This window comes from Scyliorhinus canicula, chromosome 3 (genome assembly GCF_902713615.1).
Source record: "Scyliorhinus canicula chromosome 3, sScyCan1.1, whole genome shotgun sequence".
Lineage (NCBI taxonomy): Eukaryota > Metazoa > Chordata > Chondrichthyes > Carcharhiniformes > Scyliorhinidae > Scyliorhinus > Scyliorhinus canicula.
Window position 1 is genome coordinate 8,326,999 of NC_052148.1, and position 25,278 is coordinate 8,352,276.

At 48.1% G+C, this 25,278-nt stretch overlaps 1 protein-coding gene across 1 annotated transcript in view; it reads left to right on the forward strand.

The window, feature by feature from the left end:
- Positions 1-25,278, forward strand: part of LOC119963600 (programmed cell death protein 4-like) — a 62,232-nt gene that overhangs the window by 35,533 nt on the left and 1,421 nt on the right. The window contains 5 exon segments of the mRNA XM_038792932.1: positions 10,492-10,589; positions 11,694-11,805; positions 14,660-14,767; positions 16,408-16,515; positions 18,881-19,020. Of these exon segments, the coding sequence (XP_038648860.1) occupies positions 10,492-10,589; positions 11,694-11,805; positions 14,660-14,767; positions 16,408-16,515; positions 18,881-19,020 (566 nt within the window).

A 25,278-nucleotide genomic window follows, 5' to 3' on the forward strand; every position in this document is an offset into this window, starting at 1 on the left:
GAGAAGGGAATGTGCAATGAGACCTGGGTGTCCTCGTACACCAGTCACTGAAGGTAAGCATGCAGGTGGTGAAGAAGGCAAATGGTATGTTGGCCATCATTGCGAGAGGATTTGAGTACAGGAGCAGGGATGTCTTGCTGCAATTATACACGGCCTTGGTGAGGCTACATCTGGAGAACTGTGTGCAGTTTTGGTCTCCTTATCTAAGGAAGGATGTTCTTGCTCTCGAGGGAGTGCAGCGAAGGTTTACCGGACTGATCCCTGGGATGGCAGGACTGATGTACAAGGAGAGACTGAGTCGGTTAGGATTGTATTTGGAATTCAGATTAGTGAGGGGGATTTGGAATTCAGATTAGTGAGGGGGATTTGGAATTCAGATTAGTGAGGGGGATTTGGAATTCAGATTAGTGAGGGGGATTTGGAATTCAGATTAGTGAGGGGGATTTGGAATTCAGATTAGTGAGGGGGATCTCATAGAAACCTATAAAATTCTAACAGGACTATCCAGGGTAGACGCAGGAAGGATGTTACCAATGGTAGGTGTGTCCAGGACCAGGGGGCACAGTCTGAGGATACGGGGTAGACCATTTAGGACAGAGATGAGGAGAAATTTATTCGGTTTGGAATTCGCTACCACTGGAAGACGGTGAGGCCAAAACATTGTATGTTTTCAAGAAGCCGTTGGGTGTAGCACTGGGGTGAAGGGGATCAATGGATATGGGGGAGGAAGCAGGATTAGGCTATTGAGTTGGCTGATCAGCCATGATCATGATAAATGGCAGAGCAGAACGAAGGGCTGAATGGCCTCCTGCTATTTTCTATGTTTCTACGTTAATATTTCAGGTTTAAAGTCTGAGCTAAACGAGTATGATAGTAAGATGGCAAAAAAAGGTGAGGATTTGGAAAGAAAATCAGGCAAACCATTGCATGAGGGTTGACTCGAGGGAGGTGAATTTGTTGCCATGACAGCGTATGCAATAAATATCAGGCAGTGTGAAACTTGAGCAGTGAAGCCGCACAGTTGCTGCTGCTCAAGGTGCACTGCAGAAACTCGAGGCACCTTAGGCAGCACCTTGCAAACCCACGGCCACTACCATCTAGAAGGACAAGAGCAGCAGATACCTGGGAACCCCACCACCTGGAGATTCCCCTCCAAGTCACTCACCGCCCTGACTTAGAAATATATCGGCCGTTCCTTCACTGTCGTTGGGGCAACATCCTGGAACTCCCTCCCTAACAGCACAGTGGGTGCACCTACACCTCGGCGACTGCAGCGGTTCAAGAACACAACTCACCATCTTCTCGAGGGTAGTTTAAGATGGGCCCAGCCAGTGAAGGACATATCCCATTAAAATTAATTTGTTTGAAATGGATTGAGCCGTATCTGAGTTGTGGCTTTACTGCTCTGCCTGATATTTATAGCGCACACTGTCATGGCAACAAATTTACCGCTCAAGTGATATTCAAATTTATCCCTGGGAGAGCCCTTGCAAATATCATCAGCACCTTCTGGACCGATGAATAGGACCTCTTGTCCCCTCACTGTATATATTGACGGTGCTGTTACTGGACTTCCTGAAACTCAGTTGTAAGAACTCTCACTCTCTCTCTGGAACTTGTGGTAGGAGTGTTGCATTTTCAGAGTTGCCAGTTTGCAGTTGGGATGATAACGTTGGGTAGCCGATACCTCATTAGGAGATGTAAAATCATTCCTGGCACCAGGTCAGTTCTGGGGTTGTGGTCCTTGACGCAAAGCAAAAGATCCATTGCTGTTGCAGGATCTTGTTCAAGTTGCTAATGTCACTGCCCCAAGGAAAGTTTGCACTAATGCACAGCAACAGGAAAACCTTTCCTCACCTCTCTGAAATTTGGCTGTTTGTGCTTGGCAGAAATTGCTGTCAATGACACCTTCCATCACTCTGCTGATGAATCTGAGTAGGCTGACGGGGTGGTAACTGGCCACATTGGATTTGTCTTCCTTTAATGGAGAACATGACGTGGAGATGCCGGCGTTGGACTGGGGTGAGCACAGTAAGAAGTTCTACAACACCGGGTTAAAGTCCAACAGATTTGTTTCGAATCACCAGCTTTCGGAGCACTGCTCCTTCCTCAGGTGAATGAAGAGGTGGGTTCCGCAATCACATATATAGACAAATTCAAAGATGCAAGACGATACTTTGAATGCGAGTCTTTGCAGGTAATTAAGTCTTTACATGTCCAGATGGTGCGACTGGAGAGAGGGATAATCGCAGGTTAGAGGTGTGAATTGTCTAAAGCCAGGACAGTTGGTAGGATTTCACAAGCCCAGGCCAGTTGGTGGGGGGGTGAATGTAATGCGACATGAATCCAAGGTCCCGGTTGAGGCTGTACTCATGTGTGCGGAACTTGGCTATAAGTTTCTGCTCGGCGATTCTGCGTTGTCTCGTGCCCTGAAGGCCGCCTTGGAAAACACTTACCCAAAGATCAGAGGCTGAATGCCCTTGACTGCTGAAATGTTCCCCGACTGGAAGGGAACATTCCTGCCTGGTGATTGTCGCGCGATGTCCGTTCAACTGTTGTCGCAGCGTCTGCATGGTCTCGCCAGTGTACCACGCTTCGGGACATCCTTTCCTGCAGCGTATGAGGTAGACAGCGTTGACCGAGTCGCACGAGTATGTACCGCGTTCGCGTATGTAATGTTGGTACCCATGTCAATGATCTGGCACGTCTTGCAGAGGTTGCCATTAGCAGGGTTGTGTGGTCTCCTGATTGCTAATGGAGAAGACATAGCTGGGAAATTTCACACCTAGTTCTGGGTGAATTTAGAGGGAACTGCTGTTTACAGTTGATTTGGATTTGTTTCTTGTCACGTGTACCGAGGTACAGTGAAAAAAGTATTTTTCAAATATTAAACAACATACTGAAGGAGTGGACGCTTCTGGAAATGCAGGGAATTTTACACCTGATTCTGGAATGGGAATACAGCCCCTCAGTCAGCTCCACAGTATGTCCCATTCTCTGATACTGGGGGTAAATTATCTGCTGTGAGCACAAGGCAGGTGAGGTCAGCAGTTCGGAAGGCAAATGGTATGTTGGCCTTGATTGCAAATCGATCTGAGTACAGAAGCAAGCATGTCTTACTGCAGCTGTACAGGACCTTGGTGAGACCACACCCGGAGTATCGAGGATAGGTTTGCGTCCCCTTATCTAAGAAAGATATGTTTGCCGCAGAGTGAGAGCAAGGAAAGTTCACCAGACTGATTCCTGGGATGGCCGGCTGAGCTTAATAGATTTTTAATTATCACCGGGGGGGGGGGGGGGGGTGAAAGGTTATCAGGGGTCGGCAGGAGTGTGGGGTCGAGGTCACTATCAATTCAGCTTGATCTTATTGAATGGCGGAGCAGGCTGGAGGGGCCGAGTGGCCTACTCCTCCTAATTCATATGTTTGTATTTACTGGAATTGAGAAGAATGAGAGGGGATCTCATTGAAAGGTATAACATTCTGACAAACCGGGCAGACTGAATTCAGGGATGTTGTTTCCTCTTTCTGGGGGAGGGGAGTCTAGAACGAGGGGTCACAGTCTCAGGATAGGGGGAGGCCGTTTAGGACTGAGATGAGGAGAATTGTCTTCACCCAGAGAGTGTGAACCTGCGGAATTCTCTACGATAGAAGCGGTAGAGGCCAAGTTATTGAATATATTTAAGAAGGATTTAAGATAGATTTCTGGACACTAAAGGTGTGAAGGGATATGGGGAGAGCGCAGGCGTATGGCGGTGACATACACCTATCAAATCAGGTGAAATGGCGGAGCAGGCTCGAAGGGCTGAATTGTCTACTTGATCCTACTTTCTATAGAACAGAATCATAGAATTTACAGTGCAGAAGGAGGCCATTCGGCCCATCGAGTCTGCAACGGTCTCAAGCACACATCTCGACCCTATCCCTGTAACCCCAGCTAACCTTTTGGACACTTAAAGGGGCAATTTAGCATGGCCAATCCACCTAACCTGCACATCATTGGACGTCTGTGAACATCTTTGTTTCTTTGCAATTGTCAATCTGGCCTCCAACATTCTGCTGACCCTTTGTGAACTTTGTTTTCCCTTGTACTTCCACTGAAACTAATTTTTTTCAAAAGCACAATTTGCTGTGAATCAACGCAATCGGGCACCATTGTAAAACATTTTTTTAAAAATTCAGTATTTTAAAAAAAGAATTCCTGCTGTATTTTCAGAGTGATAACTTGGTGCAGTTTGTCTCCGCATGTATTGCAGTTTGACTGGGAGTAAATGTCGAGGTTCAGAGAGACTTGATGTATTTGTAGCAGGAAGCTGGCATGCAGATACAGCCAGCAAATGGGGAAGTCAGCTGGCTGTTATTGCAAGGAGATTGGAGTGCAAGAATAAAGGCGCCTGGCTACGATTGCACTAGTTATATATCGCTAGTCTACTCCCCATCCACCCACATATTAATTAATGATAATGCTGAGCTTACCAGGGATGGTACAAACATGTTCTGGAACAGGTTCAGTCGCATTCTTTAGATTCAGTCGCATTCTTTAGATTCTCTCTGTGCTCTAGCTGTTGCTATACAGTACAACACAAACAGACATGCCTAGTTTATATATAAATATTGGCCCAGAAATGGGATTGATCCTGTAGCCCAGAGAATCCCTGCCTCTTGGCTCGAGCACTCCTGAACCCAGTAAGAGCCATTCCTCCTGCTGAGCTGACTTTGCCATTCAAACATCATGGCTGTCATTAATGTTGGCGTAGCAGCAATAATAATAATAATCTTTTGTTGCCACAAGTATGAAGTTACTGTGAAAAGCCCCTAGTCACCACATTCCGGCGCCTGTTCGGGTACACTGAGGGAGAATTTAGAATTCTCAGCAGGTACGGGAATTGAACCCGCGCTGCTGGCCTCGTTCTGCATCACAACCCAGCTCTCTAGCCCACTGAGCTAAACCAGCCCTGTGAACAGTATTATTACAACTCGGAAAAGTGGAAAGATGCTCAATAATAATAATAATCGCTTATGAAAATGAAAAAATGAAATAAAAATCGCTTATTGTCAAAAGTAGGCTTCAATTAAGTTACTGTGAAAAGCCCCTAGTCACCACATTCCGGCACCTGTTCGGGGAGGCTGTTACGGGAATCGAACCGTGCTGCTGGCCTGCTTAGTCTGCTTTAAAAGCCAGCGATTTAGCTCTGTGCTAAACAGCCCCTGTTATTTAGAACAACATAGAACATAGTGTAGAAGGAGGCCATTTGGCCCATCCAATCTGTACCGACCCACTTAAGCCCTCATTTCCACCCTATCCCTATAACCCAGTAACCCCTCCTAACCTTTTTGGTCACTAAGGGCAATTTATCATGGCCAATCCACCTAACCTGCACGTCTTTGGACTGTGGGAGGAAACCGGAGCACCCGGAGGAAACCCACGCAGACACGGGGAGAACGTGCAGACTCCACACAGACAGTGACCCAGCGGGGAATCGAACCTGGGACCCTAGCGCTGTGAAGCCACAGTGCTAACCACTGTGCTACCGTGCTGACCTTTGTCACAAGTAGGCTTAAATCAAGTTACTGTGAGCCAATCCACCGCCTGTTTGGGGAGGCCGGTACGGGAATGGAACCCGCACTGCTGGCATTGTTCTGCATTACAAGCCAGGTATTTAACCCAGTGTGCTAAACCAGCCCCTTGTAAGCCATGGTTTGGACATGTCATATTTTTGAGTTCTTTGAATGTTTGCTGTTGCCTGTCATCCCTGTAACTTTCCCCAATCCATCATAGCCAACACCAGTCTTATACCATCATAGTTCCCCTTATTTAGATTCAGAACCCTCAGCTTAGTAACAATTGCGTCACTCTCCTTGATGAAACATTTTGTTATATTATGGTCGCACATCCCGAAGTGGCCTTGCACAACCAGATTGTCTATTAGTCCTTTCTCATGACACAATATCCAGTCCAAGGTGGCTTGTTCCCTTGTATGTCCCTCAACGTATTGGTTCAGAAAACTTCTGTATACACTCCATGAATTCCTCATCCACGATATTGTTACTAATTTGATTTTCCCAATCTAAATGCAGATTAAGATCACCCATAATTAGATGTTCCTTTATCACAAGCATCTCTAATTTTCTGTTTAATGCCATTCCCAATATCACCACTACAGTTTGTGCGTCTACATAGGACGCCCGCTAACATCTTTTTGCCTCTTGGTGTTTCTCAGCTCTACCCATACAGATTCCACATTGTCGGGGCTAATATCCTTCCTCACTGTGTTAATTTCCTCTTTAACCAGCCCTGCAACTCCGCCACCTTTTCCTTTTTGTCTGTCCTTCCTGAACCCTGAATATCCTGGTCGTTCAGTTCCATCCCTGGTCACCTTGCAGCCATGTCTCCGTAATTCCAACTATCACAGCCGTTTACACCTATTTGTGCAATTAATTAATCCACTTTATTGCAAATGCTCTGTGCATTAATGTATAAAGCCTTGAGGCTTGTCTTTTTAACATTCCTTCTCCTGTTCCCATTATTTTTCACTGTGGCCCTGTTTGATTCCGACCCTTTGATTTCTCTGCCGATTGCTTTTCTTAATTCCCCCTTCTGTCTTTTGTTCTTGTCTGTGTTTTCCCTGTCCTCTGACTCCTTCCATATGTTCTGATCCACCTGTCATTTTAGTTTCAATAATCCCCCCCCCCCCCCACCCACCCAGGATATTACTCCCAGTCCTGCCCAGGTATGACCCGTCCAGCTTGTAATAGTCCCTCCACCAGAACCGGTCCCAGTGTCCCAGGAATCTGAATCCCTCCCACCCTCAGCCACATACTAACCTGATATATTCTGCTATTTGTGCTCTGACCAACACATGGCACTGATAGAAATCCTGAGATCACTACCTTTGAGGTCCTACTTTTCAACTTACTTCCTAACTCCCTACGTTTTGCTTTTCGGATCACGCCCTATTTTAACCTATGTAGTTTATACCAGTGTGTACCATGACCACTAGCTGTTCACCCACACCCTCTAGAATGTCCTGTAGCTGCTCTGACCCAAACAGCAGGGCGGCAAAATACCATCCTGGAGTCTCGTTTGTGGCATAGAAATACCTATCTATCCCCTTAAATTGAGTCCTCTATCACTATTGCATTCCCACACTTTTTACTCCTCCCTTGTTCAACAGGGCCAACTGTGGTCCAGCAAATTTGGCACTCCTTTCCCCTGAGAGGCCATTCCCCGCAACAGTGTGCAAAGCGATATATCTGTTTTGCAGGGGAATGGTCACAGGAGATTCCTGCACTGCTTGCCAAGTTCTAGCTCTGCCTAATAGTCACCCAGTCCCTTCCAGCCTCTGGAATGACCACCTCTCTGTACGTGCAATCGATGATTCCCTCTGCTTCGCGGATGCTCCACAGTGTCCCCAGTCGCTGCTCCAGCTCTGAAACCCGGGTTTCCAGGAGCTGCAGCTGGGGTCCTTCCTGCACACATGGTGTCCCAGGGCACCGAAAGTGTTCCCAGTTTCCCACATAGAGCAGGAGGAGCACACCTCGGCTTTGCGTTCTCCTGTCATGATTTACCACTTTAAATTAAACCTTTTGAAAGATACTTAAAATGAAATATCCATTACTCTCGGGCCCTTCTTCCCTGGTCCTTGTTATTACAGAATATAGCCCTTACAAACTATAGACCACAAATTATAGACCGTACAAATCATGAGCGATAAAAGTAGTAAATGCCTACCCGACTCTATTCACCTAATCAGCTGCTTCCTATTGTCCCATGTCACTTGAATCATTTTTTAATAAATGTTGAGTGCCCAACTCTCTTTTTTTCTCAATTAAAGGGCAATTTAGCTTTGTCAATCTACCTACCTTGTACATCTTTGGGTTGTGGGGGTGAGACCCACGCAGACACGGGGGAGGACGGGGGGGGGGGGAGAGAATGTGAAAACCACACGGGCAGTGACCCAGAGCTGGGATCGAACCTGGGTCCTTGGCTCCGTGAGGCAGCAGTGGTAACCACTGAGCCACTGTGCCCCCCACGTCACTTGAATCCTGATGTCATTTCAGGAGCTCAACTCCAACCCAGCGCTGCACTCTGTCTCACTTTTCTCATGCTCTTTCATAACCACCACTCTGCTCTCTGGGCGACATAGTGGTTAGCACTGTTTCCTCAGCGCTAGGGACCTGCGTTCAATTCCTGCCTTAAGACCATAAGACATAGGAGCAGAATTAGGCCACTCGGCCCATCGAGTCAGCTCCGCCATTTAATCATGGCTGATATTTTCTCCCCATAACCCCTGATCTCCTTATTAAACAAGAACCAATCTCTCTGCCTTAAAGACACTCAGTGAATTGGCCTCCACAGCCTTCTGCGGCAAAGAGTTCCACAGATTCACCACCCTCTGGCTGAAGAAATTCCTCCTCACCTCTGTTTTAAAGGATTGTCTCTTTAGTCTGAGATTGTGTCCTCTGGTTCTAGTTTTTCCTACAAGTGGAAACATCCTCTCCACGTTCACTCTATCCAGGGTCACTGTGTGGAGTCTGCACATTCGCCCCGTGTCTGCGTGGGTTTCCTCCGGGTGCTCCGGTTTCCTCCCACAGTCCAAAGCTGTGCGGGTTAGGTGGATCAGCCTTGATAAATTGCCCTTAGAATCCAAAATGGTTAGATAGGTTTACAGGGATAGCGTGGGTCGTGGGTCTAGGTAGGGTGTTCTTTGAGATGGTCAGTGCAGACTTGATGGGCCGAATGGCCTCCTTCTACACTGTAGTGATTCTATGATTCTCTCAGTCTCGCTCTTTCTCGCGCTCTTTCATTGTGCCGGCTCTGCTCTAAGTCTCTCTCTTTTATCCTCCAGACTCTGCTCTCCATTGTAATTGATTCTAACACATTTCCTACAACTGACACAACTAATAGGTCTGTAGTTCTGTGTTTCCCTTCCCTTCTTAAATAGTTGAGGTTGCATTTGCTACTTTCCAGTCTGCAGGAACATTTCCAGAATCTATAGAATTTTGAACGATAACCACCAATCCATCCACGTTCTCTCTATCCACACCCTCCAAACTTTGGGGTGTAGCTCATCTGGTCTAGGGGATTTATCAACCTTCAGTCCAATTATTTTTTCAAGTATTCCCTCCTTATTGATTCTAATTTCTTTGTTCCTGATTTTCACAAGCCCCTTGGTTCTCTAATATCTCAGGGAGATTTTCTGTGTCTTCTTCCTTGAAGGCGGACACAATTGTTTTGTTTCTCTGCTGTTTCCTTATTTCCCATTATGAATTCTTCTGTCTCTGCCTGTAATGGACCATACTTGTCCTTTTCTCTACCTGAAGAAGCTTTTATAGTCCGCCTTCATGTTTATCATGAACTTGCATTCGTATTCTCTTATCCCTTTCTTTATCAGTTTCTTGGTCCTCCTTTGCTGGATTCTGAATTGCTCCCAATCCTCGGGCTAACCATTTTTTTGGCAACCATATAAGCTGCTTCCTTTGGTCGAATGTGATCTTTAACTTGTTTTATTACCCACAGTAAATTCACCTATCCTGTTGGGATTTTGTGTCTCTGAGGAATGTATATTTGTTGTAGACTATGTAAAACTATTTTAAACACTGACCATTGCCTGTACACTGTCAAATCTTTTATTGTATTTCCCCAATCCACCATCTCCAACCCATGCCTCAAACAGTTTCATAGTTTTCCTTTATTTAGATTTAAGACCCTAGTTTCAGTGAACTATATCACTTTCAAACTTAAATGTAAAATTCTATTATATTATGGTCACTATTTCCTAAAGGCCCATTTACAGCAAGGTTAATAATTAGATCTGTCTTATTAGGGCAGCACGGTAGCATTGTGGATAGCACCATGGCTTCACAGCTCCAGGGTCCCAGGTTCGATTCCGGCTTGGGTCACTGTCTGTGCGGAGTCTGCACATCCTCCCTGTGTGTGCGTGGGTTTCCTCCGGGTGCTCCGGTTTCCTCCCACAGTCCAAAGATGTGCAGGTTAGGTGGACTGGCCATGGTAAATTGCCCTTAGTGTCCAAAATTGCCCTTAGTGTTGGGTGAGGTTACTAGGTTATGGGGATAGGGTGGAGATGTGGGCTTGGGTAGGTGCTCTTATCAAGAGCCGGTGCAGACTCGATGGGCCGAATGGCCTCCTTCTGCACTGTAAATTCTATGATAACTATAATTACATAATACCAAATCTAAAATATTCATCGGAACTCTGAAGTAGTCATATTGGCCTTGAGGTTAACTGTTCCTCTCTCTCCACAGATGTTGCCAGACCAGCTGAGTTTTTCCAACGTTTACAGTTTTCATTCCATTTTCCGGCTCTGTTTTCGTTCTCCCTGTGTTGCCCAGTATTCCTGAACCGATGGGAGAACAAGGTTCACCACACCCATTCTGGCTGCTGGAGATTCCCAAAGAGCAACCACCCGCTCAGCTGCACTACTGACTTACTTTCCTCCGTTAATTTGTGTTTTCCTTTGCTGTCTGGGCAGGTACTTGGCCAGTTTATCGCCAGGGCAGTTGCGGATGATGTGTTGCCGTCAAACTTTCTCGAAGGTTATAAAGGGAAAGTAGATTGTGACCATGCACGGTAAGTGTGCGAATTTTTGAGAAGGCTGCGTTTAAAAATAGATTGAGAAATATCTCTGTCAGATTTGTAAACATGGTGGGTATTTGATATACTGTAAACTTCTTTTTGTTCCTGCTGGGCACGGCTTGTAGCATTGAAGAAGAAAATGATTTTGCATTTGAATAAACACGTATTATTTTGGGTTCTGGTGTTAGCGGTGTCTTCCCTTGGGGCAGTCAGTTGGAGTTAGTGATTTAATGAACTACTACTGGGCAGTCAATATAGCCATGGTCACGGAGCCTCGGGGCACTGTTGGTGGCGCCTCTGCCATTCTTGCCAGCCAGGTACTCCATGAACCTGGTGATGGTGATGGCCCTGCGGACACCGGCGGCAGCACTTGGAAATTGTCGGAGGCCTCCGTTTGGGCACAATCCGGGAGGGGGGGGGGGGGCGTTGGATGCAGGGGTTGCTGCAGGCGGGGATCAAACTGTTTGGGGACCTTTTATGTGGAGGTGGGGGGAAGGCAGCTTTCCGAGCTTAAAGGAACTAGGAGTATGAGCTGCCCATCGGGAATGGGTTCCGGTACTGACAGGTACGGGATTATATTAGGAAGTAAGTGTCGTCCTTTCCCGTGCTGAAAACAGGAAGTGGCGAGGGTAGGGTGTCATTTATAAGGAGTTGATTGACTGGGAGGGTGCCGCACTAGGGGAAGTTAAGCGGAAGTGGGAGGAAGAGTTTGGGGGGGGGGGGGCTGTGTGCAGGTGGATGGTCACTGGGTTATAGCTCTTGAGGAGAGTGAACACACATCCTCTTACGCAGTCAATGATGTGCAGGTTAGGTGGATTGGCTATGTTAAATTGCCCTTGGTATCCAAAAAAGGTTAGACGGGGTTACTGGGTTATGGAGATAGGCTGGAGGCGTGGGCTTAATTAGGGTACTCTTTCAAGGGCCGGTGCAGACTTGATGGGCCGAATAGCCTCCTTCTGCACTGTAAATTCTATGATTCTAGTGGATTGACCCTGGTAAAGCCAGGCTAATCCTCATGCCAGCTCGTGCCATGTTGTCTGACTGCTGAGCTGTAATTTGAACACAACAGCTGTAAACTTTGCCCTCCCTCCCCCTCAGTGCTGCATTGGATCGAGCCGCCATCCTGCTGAGTATGAAGCGTGGTGTTGGACTGGACAATGTCTGGGGCGTGGGTGGAGGGCAGCGACCTGTCAAACATCTCATCAGAGAGGTATGTAAAGCCCTTGGCTACATCCCGGTACAGCGGAGGTAGCGACATACAGTATTGGGGAGGGGAGGGGATGATAGAGAATTGAGTTGACAAGCGCACGGGTGTCCAATATGAGAATCCAGCATCGCTCTTCCCATTAGAACCAAACGAGCAGCAACATTCCTCCCATTAAAAATTACAAAAGGCACGGTGGCGCAGTGGTTAGCCCTACTTCCTCACGGCACCGAGGACCCGGATTCGATCCCGGCCCCGGGTCACTGTCCGTGTGGAGTTCACACATTTTCCCCGTGTCTGCGTGGGTCTCACTGTTGTATTTTATATTTTCCCCGCGTCTTGACTGTGATAGAGAAATTCAAACAGCATTCATTAGGTAAGCAAAACTGAACTTTATTTCCGAATTTAGAACTGACTGCTAGCAGTATATGGCTGATACTTGGAGTCGGAAAGCAGTCAATTACAAACTGCTGAGTCCGTCCCAAGTCTGCGATATTACAGGAAAAGAAGGCGATTCTTATACATTATAGGATCAAGATAACATGAATACAGCTTGGTCAGGAATTTGATTGAAAGTAAAACATAAGTAATAATCGTTACAATGGCGTCACCTTGCTGACCTTTAGGGGACTGGAGTCTCATATCATTATCTTGTCTTTGTTTTAAGAAAGGGAAGAAGTTGTTTAGGAACAGGAAGAAATAGTTGTTCAGCTTGTTATGTATTAAGACTACTTCTAGTTCCAAGCCTTATCTAGACTCTCAGGACATGCTGTCTATGTGTATTCTGAATCTGTGTCTTAGGTTAAATTCAATTGTACCAAGGAGACTTGACTAGTTTTCCCATCATGCCATTATTTGCTTCACACAATACCACATCACCCCCACAACCCAAAGATGTGCAGGGTAGGTGGACTGGCCACGCTAAATTGTCCCTCAATTGGAAAAAATGAATTGGGCACCCTAAATTTTATTTTTTAAAACCCACGCATACACGGGGAGAATGTGTAAACTCCACACGGAGAGCGAGCCAGAGCTGGGATCCAACCTGGCACCTCCCACAGTCCAAAGGTCTGCAGGTTAGGTGGATTGGCCATGCTAAATTGCCCCTTCATTTCCAAAGGTTAGGTGGGGACACGGGGACAGGGTGAGGGAATGGGCTGAGATGGGGTGCTCTTTCAGAGGGTGGGTGCAGACCCGATGGGCTGAATGGCCTCCTGCACTGTAGGGATTCTATGATCATCCAGTCCTCCTTATGTAGAGATTAAAACTGTACACAACAGTCCAGATGTAGTCTTGCCAAGGCCTTGTGTAATTGTTGCAAGAATTACTAAGGGATTGCATTATAAGAATAAGTAACGTACCCCATTTGCTTTCTGTACCCCCATGTTAACTTCCTGTGATTCGGGTACAAGGACACCTGGAGCTCGCTGCCAACATTTCTGTCTTTTACCATTGAAGAAATATTCCGTTTCTCCATTCTACTCATAAAAGTGGATCCCAACCGAAGGCGGGTCCTGTTAGGGTGGAGATCATCGTTTCCACCCTGTGCCCTGGCGTGGCGGGGGGACCTGCTGGAATTCTTGACACTTGTAAAGGTCAAATTTGAACTGAGGGGAAGGATGGAGGGGTTCTACAATTCATGGGCTTTATTCATTAAGAATTGGATCACATCGAACATCGAGGAGGGGCTGGCTGGGAGGGTTGGGGGAGGCGGGGGGCGGTGTGTGTTAATGGTGATTCCTGATTCCTTTTTGTCATTTGTTTATGTTAACATGCGGGTTAATGTCTGGGGTTTGGTGGGAGGACGGGATTGTTGTTATTGATATGGGGATTGACATTACATTCATTACTGATTATTGTTTATTGTTGGGTGTAAATTTGGGAGAAAATGTGAAAAAGGAGAATAAAAATATTTTAAAAACAAAAGTGGATGCGATCACTTGCACGGCTTGCATTCGATATTCCACCTCGTTGCCCATATCGTCTGCATGTGTCCTTTTGCAGCCTCACTCCTGGGCTTTCTCTCCTTCGCCTCAGTTTGATGCCTGACATCCTGCCAGTCATTGCACAATGGAACAGAGATCAGGAACTTTAAGTCGGGTTGATCTAGCCAGTGTGCTCACCTCTGTAAATAATGCATCTGCAACAGGGCTGGTGGGTGGTCCAGTGCGATTATCCCTGGGCTACCACAAAACTGTGCAGCATAGGAAGATCCCAGGCTTCACACTCTCTGTATTGCGAGACAACTGGATGATTAAGGGGCAGCCTGTACTCCTGACTAGAGTTCACTCTGTGGACCTTGAATATACTGCATGCATTCTGTGAGCAGTGGGTGATGGGAGCAGGTCTCAAAGGGAAAGGATACATCGCCAGAGGAAAGAGATCTATTTCCAGTGTCAGTGTTAGGGCCTCACGGTAGCATGGTGGTTAGCATCAATGCTTCACAGCTCCAGGGTCCCAGGTTCGATTCCCGGCTGGGTCACTGTCTGTGTGGAGTCTGCACGTCCTCCCTGTGTGTGTGTGGGTTTCCTCCGGGTGCTCCGGTTTCCTCCCACAGTCCAAAGATGTGCGGGTTAGGTGGATTGGCCATGCTAAAGTGCCCGTAGTGTAAGGTTAATGGGGGGATTGTTGGGATACGGGTTACGTGGGTTTAAGTAGGGTGATCATTGCTCGGCACAACATTGATGGGCCGAAGGGCCTGTTCTGTGCTGTACTGTTCTATGTTCTATGTTCTTCCTGTGGTCGTCCGCACTGGGAATTATCACCTCTGCGTTTGGCCGTGGCATCCTTCTGTTGTCTACCCTCTTTTGCCTGCACTTAGTTTGCTAACTTGTTCTCTCTCTCTCTCTCTCTGACCCAGATGAACTTCATATTGAAGGAGTTCCTGCTCTCCGGGGAGCTGGCGGAAGCTGAGCATTGCCTCCGTGATTTGGAGGTGCCACATTTCCACCATGAGCTTGTTTATGAGGTGAGCATAGACGTTCTTGCTTCTCCCTTTCCCTACCTGGTCATGTTTTGTGCTCTCAGCATCTGTGACTATAAAGAAGTGTTAACCAGTTGCTCTGATCTGATCAGAAATGATTTTCTTGCTCTGGAAGATCACTTTCATCTTGTTTATCTCTTGTTGCTCCAACGTTAATGGGTTTGAGGTGAGGCAGGCCAGCAATGAACTGCGTCAAGCTAATCGCAAAATCCAGCTCTCTGCTATCTGGAAGAAGCTGAGGGCCAAGAGGGAAGAGCTGTGTCCCCGACAATGTCTTGTTCCTTGATTCCATCCTGTAAACAGGGCAACTTTGAGCAAGCAATTAATACTTAAAGTCAAGTGAAATTCTGAGTTGAATAGTGGGGCTGTGAGGTTATTGCAGAAACTAGCGGTTAATCTATTTTGATCTCCACATGGCTCCCACGTCACATGGTGAGTGTGGTGTGCCTGAGAGTAACGAGTGAGTTTGGACCTACCGTTCCTAAGCTCTCTGCTAGTGGAGCTTTTCTCAGTGTATGGGTATGTGTGACTAATAGATAAAGATTGCTTGCGGTCATTCGTCAACAACTTCCTTATTACAAGCCCTAATCTTTCCTCATCCAAACATTCCATATCCTTCATTGTCAGGGGCGAGAGCTGGCTGCAAACTCCCAGAGCAGAGCTGACCTTGAGCTTCTGTCTTTGAAAGTAATTCTGAAACTATATCCTCAGTCACCACCAGAAGCCCGGCCCTGTAATCAGTCACCCACACGTCATCATCATGCAATCCCTTTGTCCTTCAGGGAGACCAGCCTTTGGTTCCCCCCCCCCAGCTGAGAACTTTCTGGGCGGGGGGGGGGAGGGGATATTAGTGGCTGCCCATTTAATAATAAGTAATAATCTTTCATTGTCACAAGTTAGAAGTTACTGTGAAAAGCCCCTAGTCGCCACATTCCGGCGCCTGGAGGCCGGTACGGGAATTGAACCCGTGCTGCTGGCCTTGTTCTGCATTCCACACCAGCTGTCTAGCCCACTGAGCTAAACCAGCCCTAATTTCCCCAGGGGGGGGTGTGGGTACCAATTGACATGTGCTCGCCAACAGAAATGGAGAGATCAGAATGGTGTCATTAAGGCCCGGACTGACTGCAAAGGTGGTAGTTTCAAATTATAAAAAACGAAGGGAAGGCAATGATATGGCTATTTGGGCCGAGAGAAATGGGAATAAACGTGTCCATTATAATCAGAAGGTAAAAAGGAGCAATAAGTAGCTGGCTTTACCTTTGACCTTGGTGTCACTGCTCAATCCAAAGCACAAGCATGTAATTTTGTGTAAGTAAGCAAGGAGATGCCATCTTTCCGGTAAGATACTAAATGAAGGCATTGTCTGCTAAAGGTGTCGGGCCTTATTGGAAGGAGAGCAGGGAGTTCTCCCCACTGTCTCGAGTCAGTGTTCCTTCTCCATCACCACTTAAATGACCAGTTAGCTGTTACCTCCATGTTTTTTCTGTGGGGGCTTGCTGTGTACAAAATGGCTGCTGCTGCATTTGCCCACCCAGTAATAATAATTACAGGAGTAATTCATTGGTTGTGAATCTTTATAAGATGTGACAAGAGCTGTGCAAATAGAAATGCTTCTTCCCCCTCAGGCCGTCGTCATGGTGCTGGAGTCGACTGGAAATACAGCAGCAAAGATGGTGGAGCTGCTGAAAATGCTGTGGGAGAGTGGCCTCATCACCCTGGACCAGATGAACCGGGTAGGCCACCCCCCCCCCCTCCCCCCCCCCCCTCCCCCCTCCCCCCCCTTCCTCCCCCCCCCCTCCCCCCCCCCCCCCCTCCCCCCTCCCCCTCCGGCCCCTGCTTCTCATTGGTTCAACTGGTTGCTGTGTGAAAATAAATGTAAACGTCCAGATAAAATGCAAAGAAAAGAAAAGGATAACATTGGGTTTTCACTGCAAGTTCTGTACCCCCCCCCCCCTCCCCCCCCTCTTAAATACATCCGCTCCTGACCCAATTACAGCCCTGGTCCAGGCATGGAAATAAAAGCTGAATTTTAACGCAAAGGTCAGTGTGCCTGACCTTGACATCAAGGCAGCATTTGAGCAAGTGTGGCATCAAGGAGCGTCAGCAAAACTGATGCCAGTGGGAATCAAGGGGGAAACTCTCCGCTGGTTGCAGCTCGGTTAGCACTGTTGCTTCACAGCTTCAGGGTCCCAGGTTCGATTCCGGGCTTGGGTCACTGTCTGTGCGGAGTCTGCACGTCCTCCCCGTGTGTGCGTGGGTTTCCTCCGGGTTCTCCGGTTTCCTCCCACAGTCCAAAGATGTGCAGGTTAGGTGGATTGGCCATGATAAATTGCCCTTAGTGTCCAAAAAGGTTAGGTGGGGTTACTGTGTCACGGGGATAGGGGAGAAGCGTGTGCTTAAGTAGGGTGCTGGGCCAAATGGCCTCCTTCTGCACTGTAACATTTAATGAGCCATACCTGGCATCAAGGAATGATGGTTGTGGTTGTTGGAGATCCCAACCCTGCCAAAATACATCACCTCGCACATCTCTGTATTAAATGATTCTCTCTATTAAATTCCATCTCCCGTCTGCCTGTTCTACTGGTCATTTGCCCGGTTACAGTTAATTGGTCTATTCCTCAATGTCTACCACACCTCCAAATATGGTATTAGCAAATTTAGAAATGTAATTCTGTATTCCAATATTCAAATCATTTATTTACGCACACACACACACATGTATTATATAGGGCTGTCATTTTGGGAAAACCACTGTCGATGATCCTCCAGTCTGAAAAATACCACAACTCGCTGTTTTTTGTCCTGAAGCCAACTGTTTATCAAAACTGACACACAGCCTCCTATTTCGTGAGCCTCAATTTGGTTAACCGCTCTTTATTTGTGGTACTTTGCCAAACACTCAGGTTCTTTTGGCATTGTAACAGCAGCAATATAAACAATGTCCATAAAAATATAAACATAGTGCAAATACCGCCTCCCTCCCCCACAGGTCCCACCATTACTTAACCCCCTACTCTATGCTAACCTACCCCCTCCCCCCGTACATTTTACACACCTATCCTCCACCCCAAAGAATCTGTTCATCAGGGCCACTGTCATGTGAGCCCGGGGAAAGGGGTCACTTTTATTACGATCGATATTCATTCATCAGAACATGTGAATTAGGAGCAAGCCACTCGGCCCTCAAGCCTGCTATAATAATAATCTTTATTAGTGTCACAAGATTACATTAACACTGCAATGAGGTTACTGCGCAAAGCCCCTAGTCGCCACATTCTGGCGCCTGTTCGGGTACACAGAGGGAGAATTCAGAATGTCCAATTCACCTAACAGCACATCTTTCGGGACTTGTGGGAGGAAACCGGAGCATCCGGAGGAAACCCACACAGACATGGGAAGAACATGCAGACTCCACACAGACAGTGACCCAAGCCGGGAATCAAACCCGGGACCCTGTCGCTGTGAAGCAGCAGTGCTAACCACTGTGCTACTTGCGAGGGGAAACCGGAGCACACAGACACGGGGAGTACGTGCAGGCTCCGCACAGACAGTGACCCAAGCCGGGAATCAAACCCGGGACCCTGTCGCTGTGAAGCAGCAGTGCTAACCACTGTGCTACTACTGTGCTACTACTGTGCTGCTCACCTCCGCCATTCAATAAGATCACAGCTGATCTGATTGTGACCTCAACCCCACATTCCTGCCGACCCACCATAACTTTTCACCCCCTTGTTAGTTAATAATCTATCTCACTCTGCCTTCGGAATATTCCTCCCCCCCCCCAACCCCTACATACTCTTCTAAACTCTAGTGGATACAAACCTAACCTCTCCAACCTTTTCTCATAAGCAAACCTGCCCGGTAATTAACTATTGTTGGACTTGAAGTTTAATGGTGTTTATCCCCCCATGTTATTTTGAGCGTGGCTGACAACAGATTCACTCACTCCCATTGATTGGTAGCAGACATACCCCGCTGTTTAAGAATGGAGGAAGAGAGAATACACAAAACAACTTAGCCTATCAGCAGTGGGCCAAAGAAAATGTTGGAATCTGTGATTGGACTGGGACTAGTGCAGCTTGATGTGCTCGTTTTCAGGGCTTCCAGCGAGTGTTTGAAGAGTTGCCGGATATAAACCTGGATGTGCCCCTCGCCCACACGATCCTGGAGAAATTCTTGGACTTCTGTTTCCAGGAAGCCGTTATAACGAAACAGCTTCGCGACAGCTGTCCTTCACGGTAAGAGCATCAAATCTTTCACCAAGGAGTTTCTCAACAACCACTCGAAAGTACTGAGATCGACTCAGAACCCCTGTTAATATAGAAAGGGGGTTGTGGGGGTCTTTAGCATTTTCAGTCGAGGTCACAAGGCTGTGCATTAGTGCAGAACTGAGAATCCTGCACGGTCAGTGTAGTATAAATGTGACGTTAAACTGAGCTCCTTTATAATGTAAGAGGATGTTAAAGATGCCAGTGCAAATTTCAAAGAAATTCCGCTATAGAAAGCAATGCTGCAAACACTCTCGATTATACCGAGCTTTGCCGGAAGTGTAGTTTTTAAAAATTAATTCATGCGATGTTGGCGTCACAGACTAGGCCGGCATTTATCACCCTTCTCGAACTGCCCGAGAGAAGGTGGTCGTGAGCTGCTGCCTTGAACTGCTGCAGTGCATGAGATGTAGGTACACCCACTGTGCTGTTAGGGAGGGAGTTCCAGACTGTTGCCCCAGTGACAGTGAAGGAACGGAGATATATTCCCAAGTCAGGGTGGCGAGTGACTTGGAGGGGATCCTCCAGGTGGTGGGGTTCCCAGGTATCTGCTGCTCTTGTCCTTCTAGATGGTAGAGATCAGAGTAGAGAAGGGTGCTGCCTAAGGAACCTTGGTGAGTTGCTGACACTATGTCAGTAGTGGAGCGAGTGAATGTTTGTGGAAGGGGAGCAATCAAACAGCTGCTTTGTGCTGGATGGTGTCGAGCTTTTTTAGTGTTGGATCTGCACTCATCCAGGCAAGTGGAGAGTATTCCATTACACTCCTGACTTGTATCTTGTAGATGGTGGACAGGCTTTGGGGGGTCAGGAGGTGAGTTACTCGCAGTAGAATTCCTAGCCTCTGACCTGCCCTGGTAGCCACAGTATTAATGTGGCTGGGTCCAATTCAGTTTCTGATCAGTGGTAACCCCCAGGATGTTGATTGTGGGGGATTCAGCCATGGTAATGCTGTTGAATGTAATGGGGCGATGGTTAGATTCTCTCTTGTTGGCGATGGTTATAGCCTGGCACTTGTGTGGAGCGCGTGTAACCTGCCCCTTGTCAGCCCCAAGCCTGGATACTGTCCAGGTCTTGCTGCATTTGGACATGGACTGCTTCATTACCTGAGTTGTCGGGAATGGTGCTGAACATTGTGCAGTTATCAGCGAACATCCCCACTCCTGATCTTATGGTGGAAGGAAGGTCATTGATGAAGCAGCTGAACGTGGGACCCTTGAGGAACTCCAGTAATGTACTAGAGCTGAGATGACTGACCCCCAACAACCACAACCATCTTTCTTTGTGTTAGGTGGATTGGACATTCTGAATGCCCCCTCAGTGTACCCAAACAGGTGCTGGAATGTGGCGACAAGGGGCTTTTCACAGTAACTTCATTGCAGTGTTAATGTAAGCCTACTTGTGACACTTATTATGGGTCCAACCAGCAGAGTTCCCCCGATTCCCATCGACTCCGTTTTGCTAGGACTCCTTGATGTCAAGGGCAGTCACTCTCGCCTCACCTGGAATTCTGCGAGCTGCCCCTATTGTACAGAGCCGTGCTGGCTCTGTAATACTGTAAACAGTCTCCATGCTGGGACTAGAACCGTTTTGTGGCAAGAGTTGCATGTGCAAGTTGCTTCCTGTGCTTTGCTGAAGTGCCCATTTTTCTTGTGTGTGAACATGCCTGAACTGTCAGCGCACTGCCCCTCCATGGGAGCAGCATAGCCAAGTCTATCCTCCACCAACTTTCCAGAAGGGATCATGTGCAGAAGCCTGGCCCTGACCTAATTCTAATGCCTAAAATCAACCAGATACACCTGAGCTACAGCAGCTGGCACTGATCTCACTTTATTGGTGCAAAAGTTTCTCCCCGAGTCGCTGTTTGTTGATATGAATCACATTCTTTAGAATTACTGGAAGGGTATTTTTCTTGTCGAAGCTTTTCACCTTGTATTCCTCAAGACATTCACCACAATGCAATGCAAAGGGAAATCAATAAATTTATACTGTGTGGGAAGAGAGTGCTGATTGATTGGCAAGTGAACTCTGGCAGAGGCGTTGCCATGGAGAATGCATAAGTTGATGGTGACTGACAGTTAAAGGCCAAGCATTGTCAATCTTAATGGGCTCCTATTGTGCGGCGCGGTGGTTAGCACTGCTGCCTCGTGGCGTCGAGGACCTGGGTTCAATCCCGGCCCCGGGTGACTGTCTGTTTGGAGTTTGCACATTCTCCCTGTGGCTGCGAGGGTCTCACCCCCAAAAGCTGTGCAGGGAGGTGGATTGGCCATGCTAAATTGTCCCTTAATTGGAAAATTTTCAAAAAGTAAATCAATCTTAATAGACTCCATCCTGCACTCAAATTCACCGTAGAAATGAAACAGACAAATTAACTCTCTTTTCTTGCGTACTGATTAGGAAATCTGCCAAGGGATTCAGTACCGTGGTGTACAGCAAACCTATCTTTACAGGTCAATATATGCACTGGAATTCTTACAGATCCACACGTCAAGATTGACCTTATGGCCCAAACCTTTTACTCACCATGCAGGTTTGACGCTGAAATAGGGTTGCATCAAAGACATCCTAATAATAATTGCTTATTGTCACAAGTAGCACATTCCAGTGCCTATTCAGGGAGGCCGGTACGGGAATTGAACCCACGCTGCTGGCCGTGTTCACCTGTTTAGCCCACTGTGCTAAACCAGCTCCTTGTGAGATTCCCTGCGAGTTCATGGCTACCCTGATCAATCATTTTGGGTTGTATATTGCACAAAGTCGTGAACAGCCCTGAAGAGTGCCCAGTCTATTTCCGATTACCCTGCAAGGGCAAGAAATTTCAAACATGTGAACAACAGGTAAAGCTAGCTGTTTCACACTGTTACACAGGTGGCATTTATCACAACAGGATAGGGAGGCGTGGCGTAGTCGTATTGCCACTGGACTATTGCTCAGAACCCAGGGTAATGGTCCAGAGACCCAGGGTAATGGTCCAGAGACCCAGGGTAATGCTCCGGTACCCAGGGTAATGCTCCGGGTACCCAGGGTAATGCTCCAGAGACCCAGGGTAATGCTCCAGAGACCCAGGGTAATGCTCTGGGTACCCAGGGTAATGCTCCAGAGACCCAGGGTAATGCTCCGGGTACCCAGGGTAATGCTCCGGGTACCCAGGGTAATGCTCTGGGTACCCAGGGTAATGCTCCAGAGACCCAGGGTAATGCTCTGGGTACCCAGGGTAATGCTCCAGAGACCCTGGGTAATGCTCCAGAGACCCAGGGTAATGCTCCAGAGACCCAGGGTAATGCTCCAGAGACCCAGGGTAATGCTCCAGAGACCCAGGGTAATGCTCCGGGTACCCAGGGTAATGCTCCAGAGACCCAGGGTAATGCTCCGGGTACCCAGTGTAATGCTCTGGGTACCCAGGGTAATGCTCCAGAGGCCCAGGGTATGCTCCAGAGACCCAGGGTAATGCTCCAGAGACCCAGGGTAATGCTCCGGAGACCCAGGGTAATGCTCTGGGTACCCAGGGTAATGCTCCAGAGACCCAGGGTAATGCTCCAGAGACCCAGGGTAATGCTCCGGGTACCCAGGGTAATGCTCTGGGTACCCAGGGTAATGCTCCAGAGACCCAGGGTAATGCTCTGGGTACCCAGGGTAATGCTCCAGAGACCCTGGGTAATGCTCCAGAGACCCAGGGTAATGCTCCAGAGACCCAGGGTAATGCTCCAGAGACCCAGGGTAATGCTCCAGGTACCCAGGGTAATGCTCCAGAGACCCAGGGTAATGCTCCGGGTACCCAGTGTAATGCTCTGGGTACCCAGGGTAATGCTCCAGAGGCCCAGGGTATGCTCCAGAGACCCAGGGTAATGCTCCAGAGACCCAGGGTAATGCTCCGGAGACCCAGGGTAATGCTTTGGGTACCCAGGGTAATGCTCCAGAGACCCAGGGTAATGCTCCAGAGACCCAGGGTAATGCTCCGGGTACCCAGGGTAATGCTCTGGGTACCCAGGGTAATGCTCCAGAGACCCAGGGTAATGCTCCAGAGACCCAGGGTAATGCTCCAGAGACCCAGGGTAATGCTCTGGGTACCCAGGGTAATGCTCCAGAGACCCAGGGTAATGCTCCAGAGACCCTGGGTAATGCTCCAGAGACCCAGGGTAATGCTCCAGAGACCCAGGGTAATGCTCCAGAGACCCAGGGTAATGCTCCGGGTACCCAGGGTAATGCTCCGGGTACCCAGTGTAATGCTCTGGGTACCCAGGGTAATGCTCCAGAGGCCCAGGGTATGCTCCAGAGACCCAGGGTAATGCTCCAGAGACCCAGGGTAATGCTCCGGAGACCCAGGGTAATGCTCTGGGTACCCAGGGTAATGCTCCAGAGACCCAGGGTAATGCTCCAGAGACCCAGGGTAATGCTCTGGGTACCCAGGGTAATGCTCCAGAGACCCAGGGTAATGCTCTGGGTACCCAGGGTAATGCTCCAGAGACCCAGGGTAATGCTCTGGGTACCCAGGGTAATGCTCCAGAGACCCAGGGTAATGCTCCAGAGACCCAGGGTAATGCTCCAGAGACCCAGGGTAATGCTCCAGAGACCCAGGGTAATGCTCTGGGTACCCAGGGTAATGCTCCAGAGTCCCAGGGTAATGCTCCAGAGACCCAGGGTAATGCTCCAGAGACCCAGGGTAATGCTCTGGGTACCCAGGGTAATGCTCCAGAGACCCTGGGTAATGCTCCAGAGACCCAGGGTAATGCTCCGGGTACCCAGGGTAATGCTCCGGGTACCCAGGGTAATGCTCCGGGTACCCAGGGTAATGCTCCAGAGACCCAGGGTAATGCTCCAGAGACCCAGGGTAATGCTCTGGGTACCCAGGGTAATGTTCCAGAGACCCAGGGTAATGCTCCAGAGACCCAGGGTAATGCTCCAGAGACCCAGGGTAATGCTCCAGAGACCCAGGGTAATGCTCCAGAGACCCAGGGTAATGCTCCAGAGACCCAGGGTAATGCTCCAGAGACCCAGGGTAATGCTCTGGGTACCCAGGGTAATGGTCCAGAGACCCAGGGTAATGCTCCAGAGACCCAGGGTAATGCTCTGGGTACCCAGGGTAATGCTCCAGAGACCCAGGGTAATGCTCTGTCCCAGGTTCAAATCCACCACAGCAGATGGTAAAATTTGAATTCAATAAAAATCTGGAATTAAAAGTCTAACAATGACCATGAAACCATTGTCAATTGTCTTAACATCCCGACTGGTTCACTAATGCCCTTTAGGGAAGGAAATCTGCCCTTCTTACCCGGTCTGGCCTACATGTGGTTGACTCTTAAATGCTCTCTGAAATGGCCGGGCAAACCACTCAGTCCAAAGGCAATTAGGGGTGGGTAACAAATGTTGGTCCAGCCAGCGACACTCCCATCCCATGAACGAATGAAAGAAATGCTGCCGCCAAATCAAAAGGACGTTCTGCCCATCTTTCAAATGTGGTAAATGAATTTCAGTGCCAGTGCGATATGAGGGCTGTAGGCCACGCATATCCCTTCTCACTGTTCACTACGGGCAACGTATAGACCTTATCTAACCAGACTGTGTTTGCAAAACTCAAAGCACATTGTCCAACGTAGATGTGATTCTGCGATTGAACATTTGCTAAATAATCCTCAAGTCCAAAGATGTGTGGGTTAGGTGGATTGGCCATGCTAAATTGCCCGTAGTGTCCTAAAAAAAAAAGTAAGGTTAAGGGGGGGGGGGGTTGTTGGGTTACGGTATAGGGTGGATACGTGGGTTTGAGTAGGGTGATCATTGCTCGGCACAACATCGAGGGCCGAAGGGCCTGTTCTGTGCTGTACTGTTCTATGTTCTATGTGCTAAGAATTATGCTGACAACCAATTTAAGATTGCCAGGCTCGCAGTGTGGTGCATATTCATCTACTGGTGGGTATATATTAATACACAGGGCTCTGCTCTGTGCAAATGGAGCATGCAAAGCCTGTTTCAGCTAAAAAATGACCACCATTCGCTGGTTCATTCCTCAAGGTAATACCCGCCCAATCAGTCAAGCTACCTGGCTTAAATTTCAACAGTACTTTGCCCTTAAACTGTCAAGTCACCATCAACTGGTGTATTCTCCACGGCAATGTCTCTACCAATCACTCTACTTGTGAACTAATCACGTTTTTCTCACACAGTATTGTTGATTCCCTTTACAGTGCATTCCTGAAACTATCCTGGGTGCAAGATGAAAAGCTTCGACAAAAGATG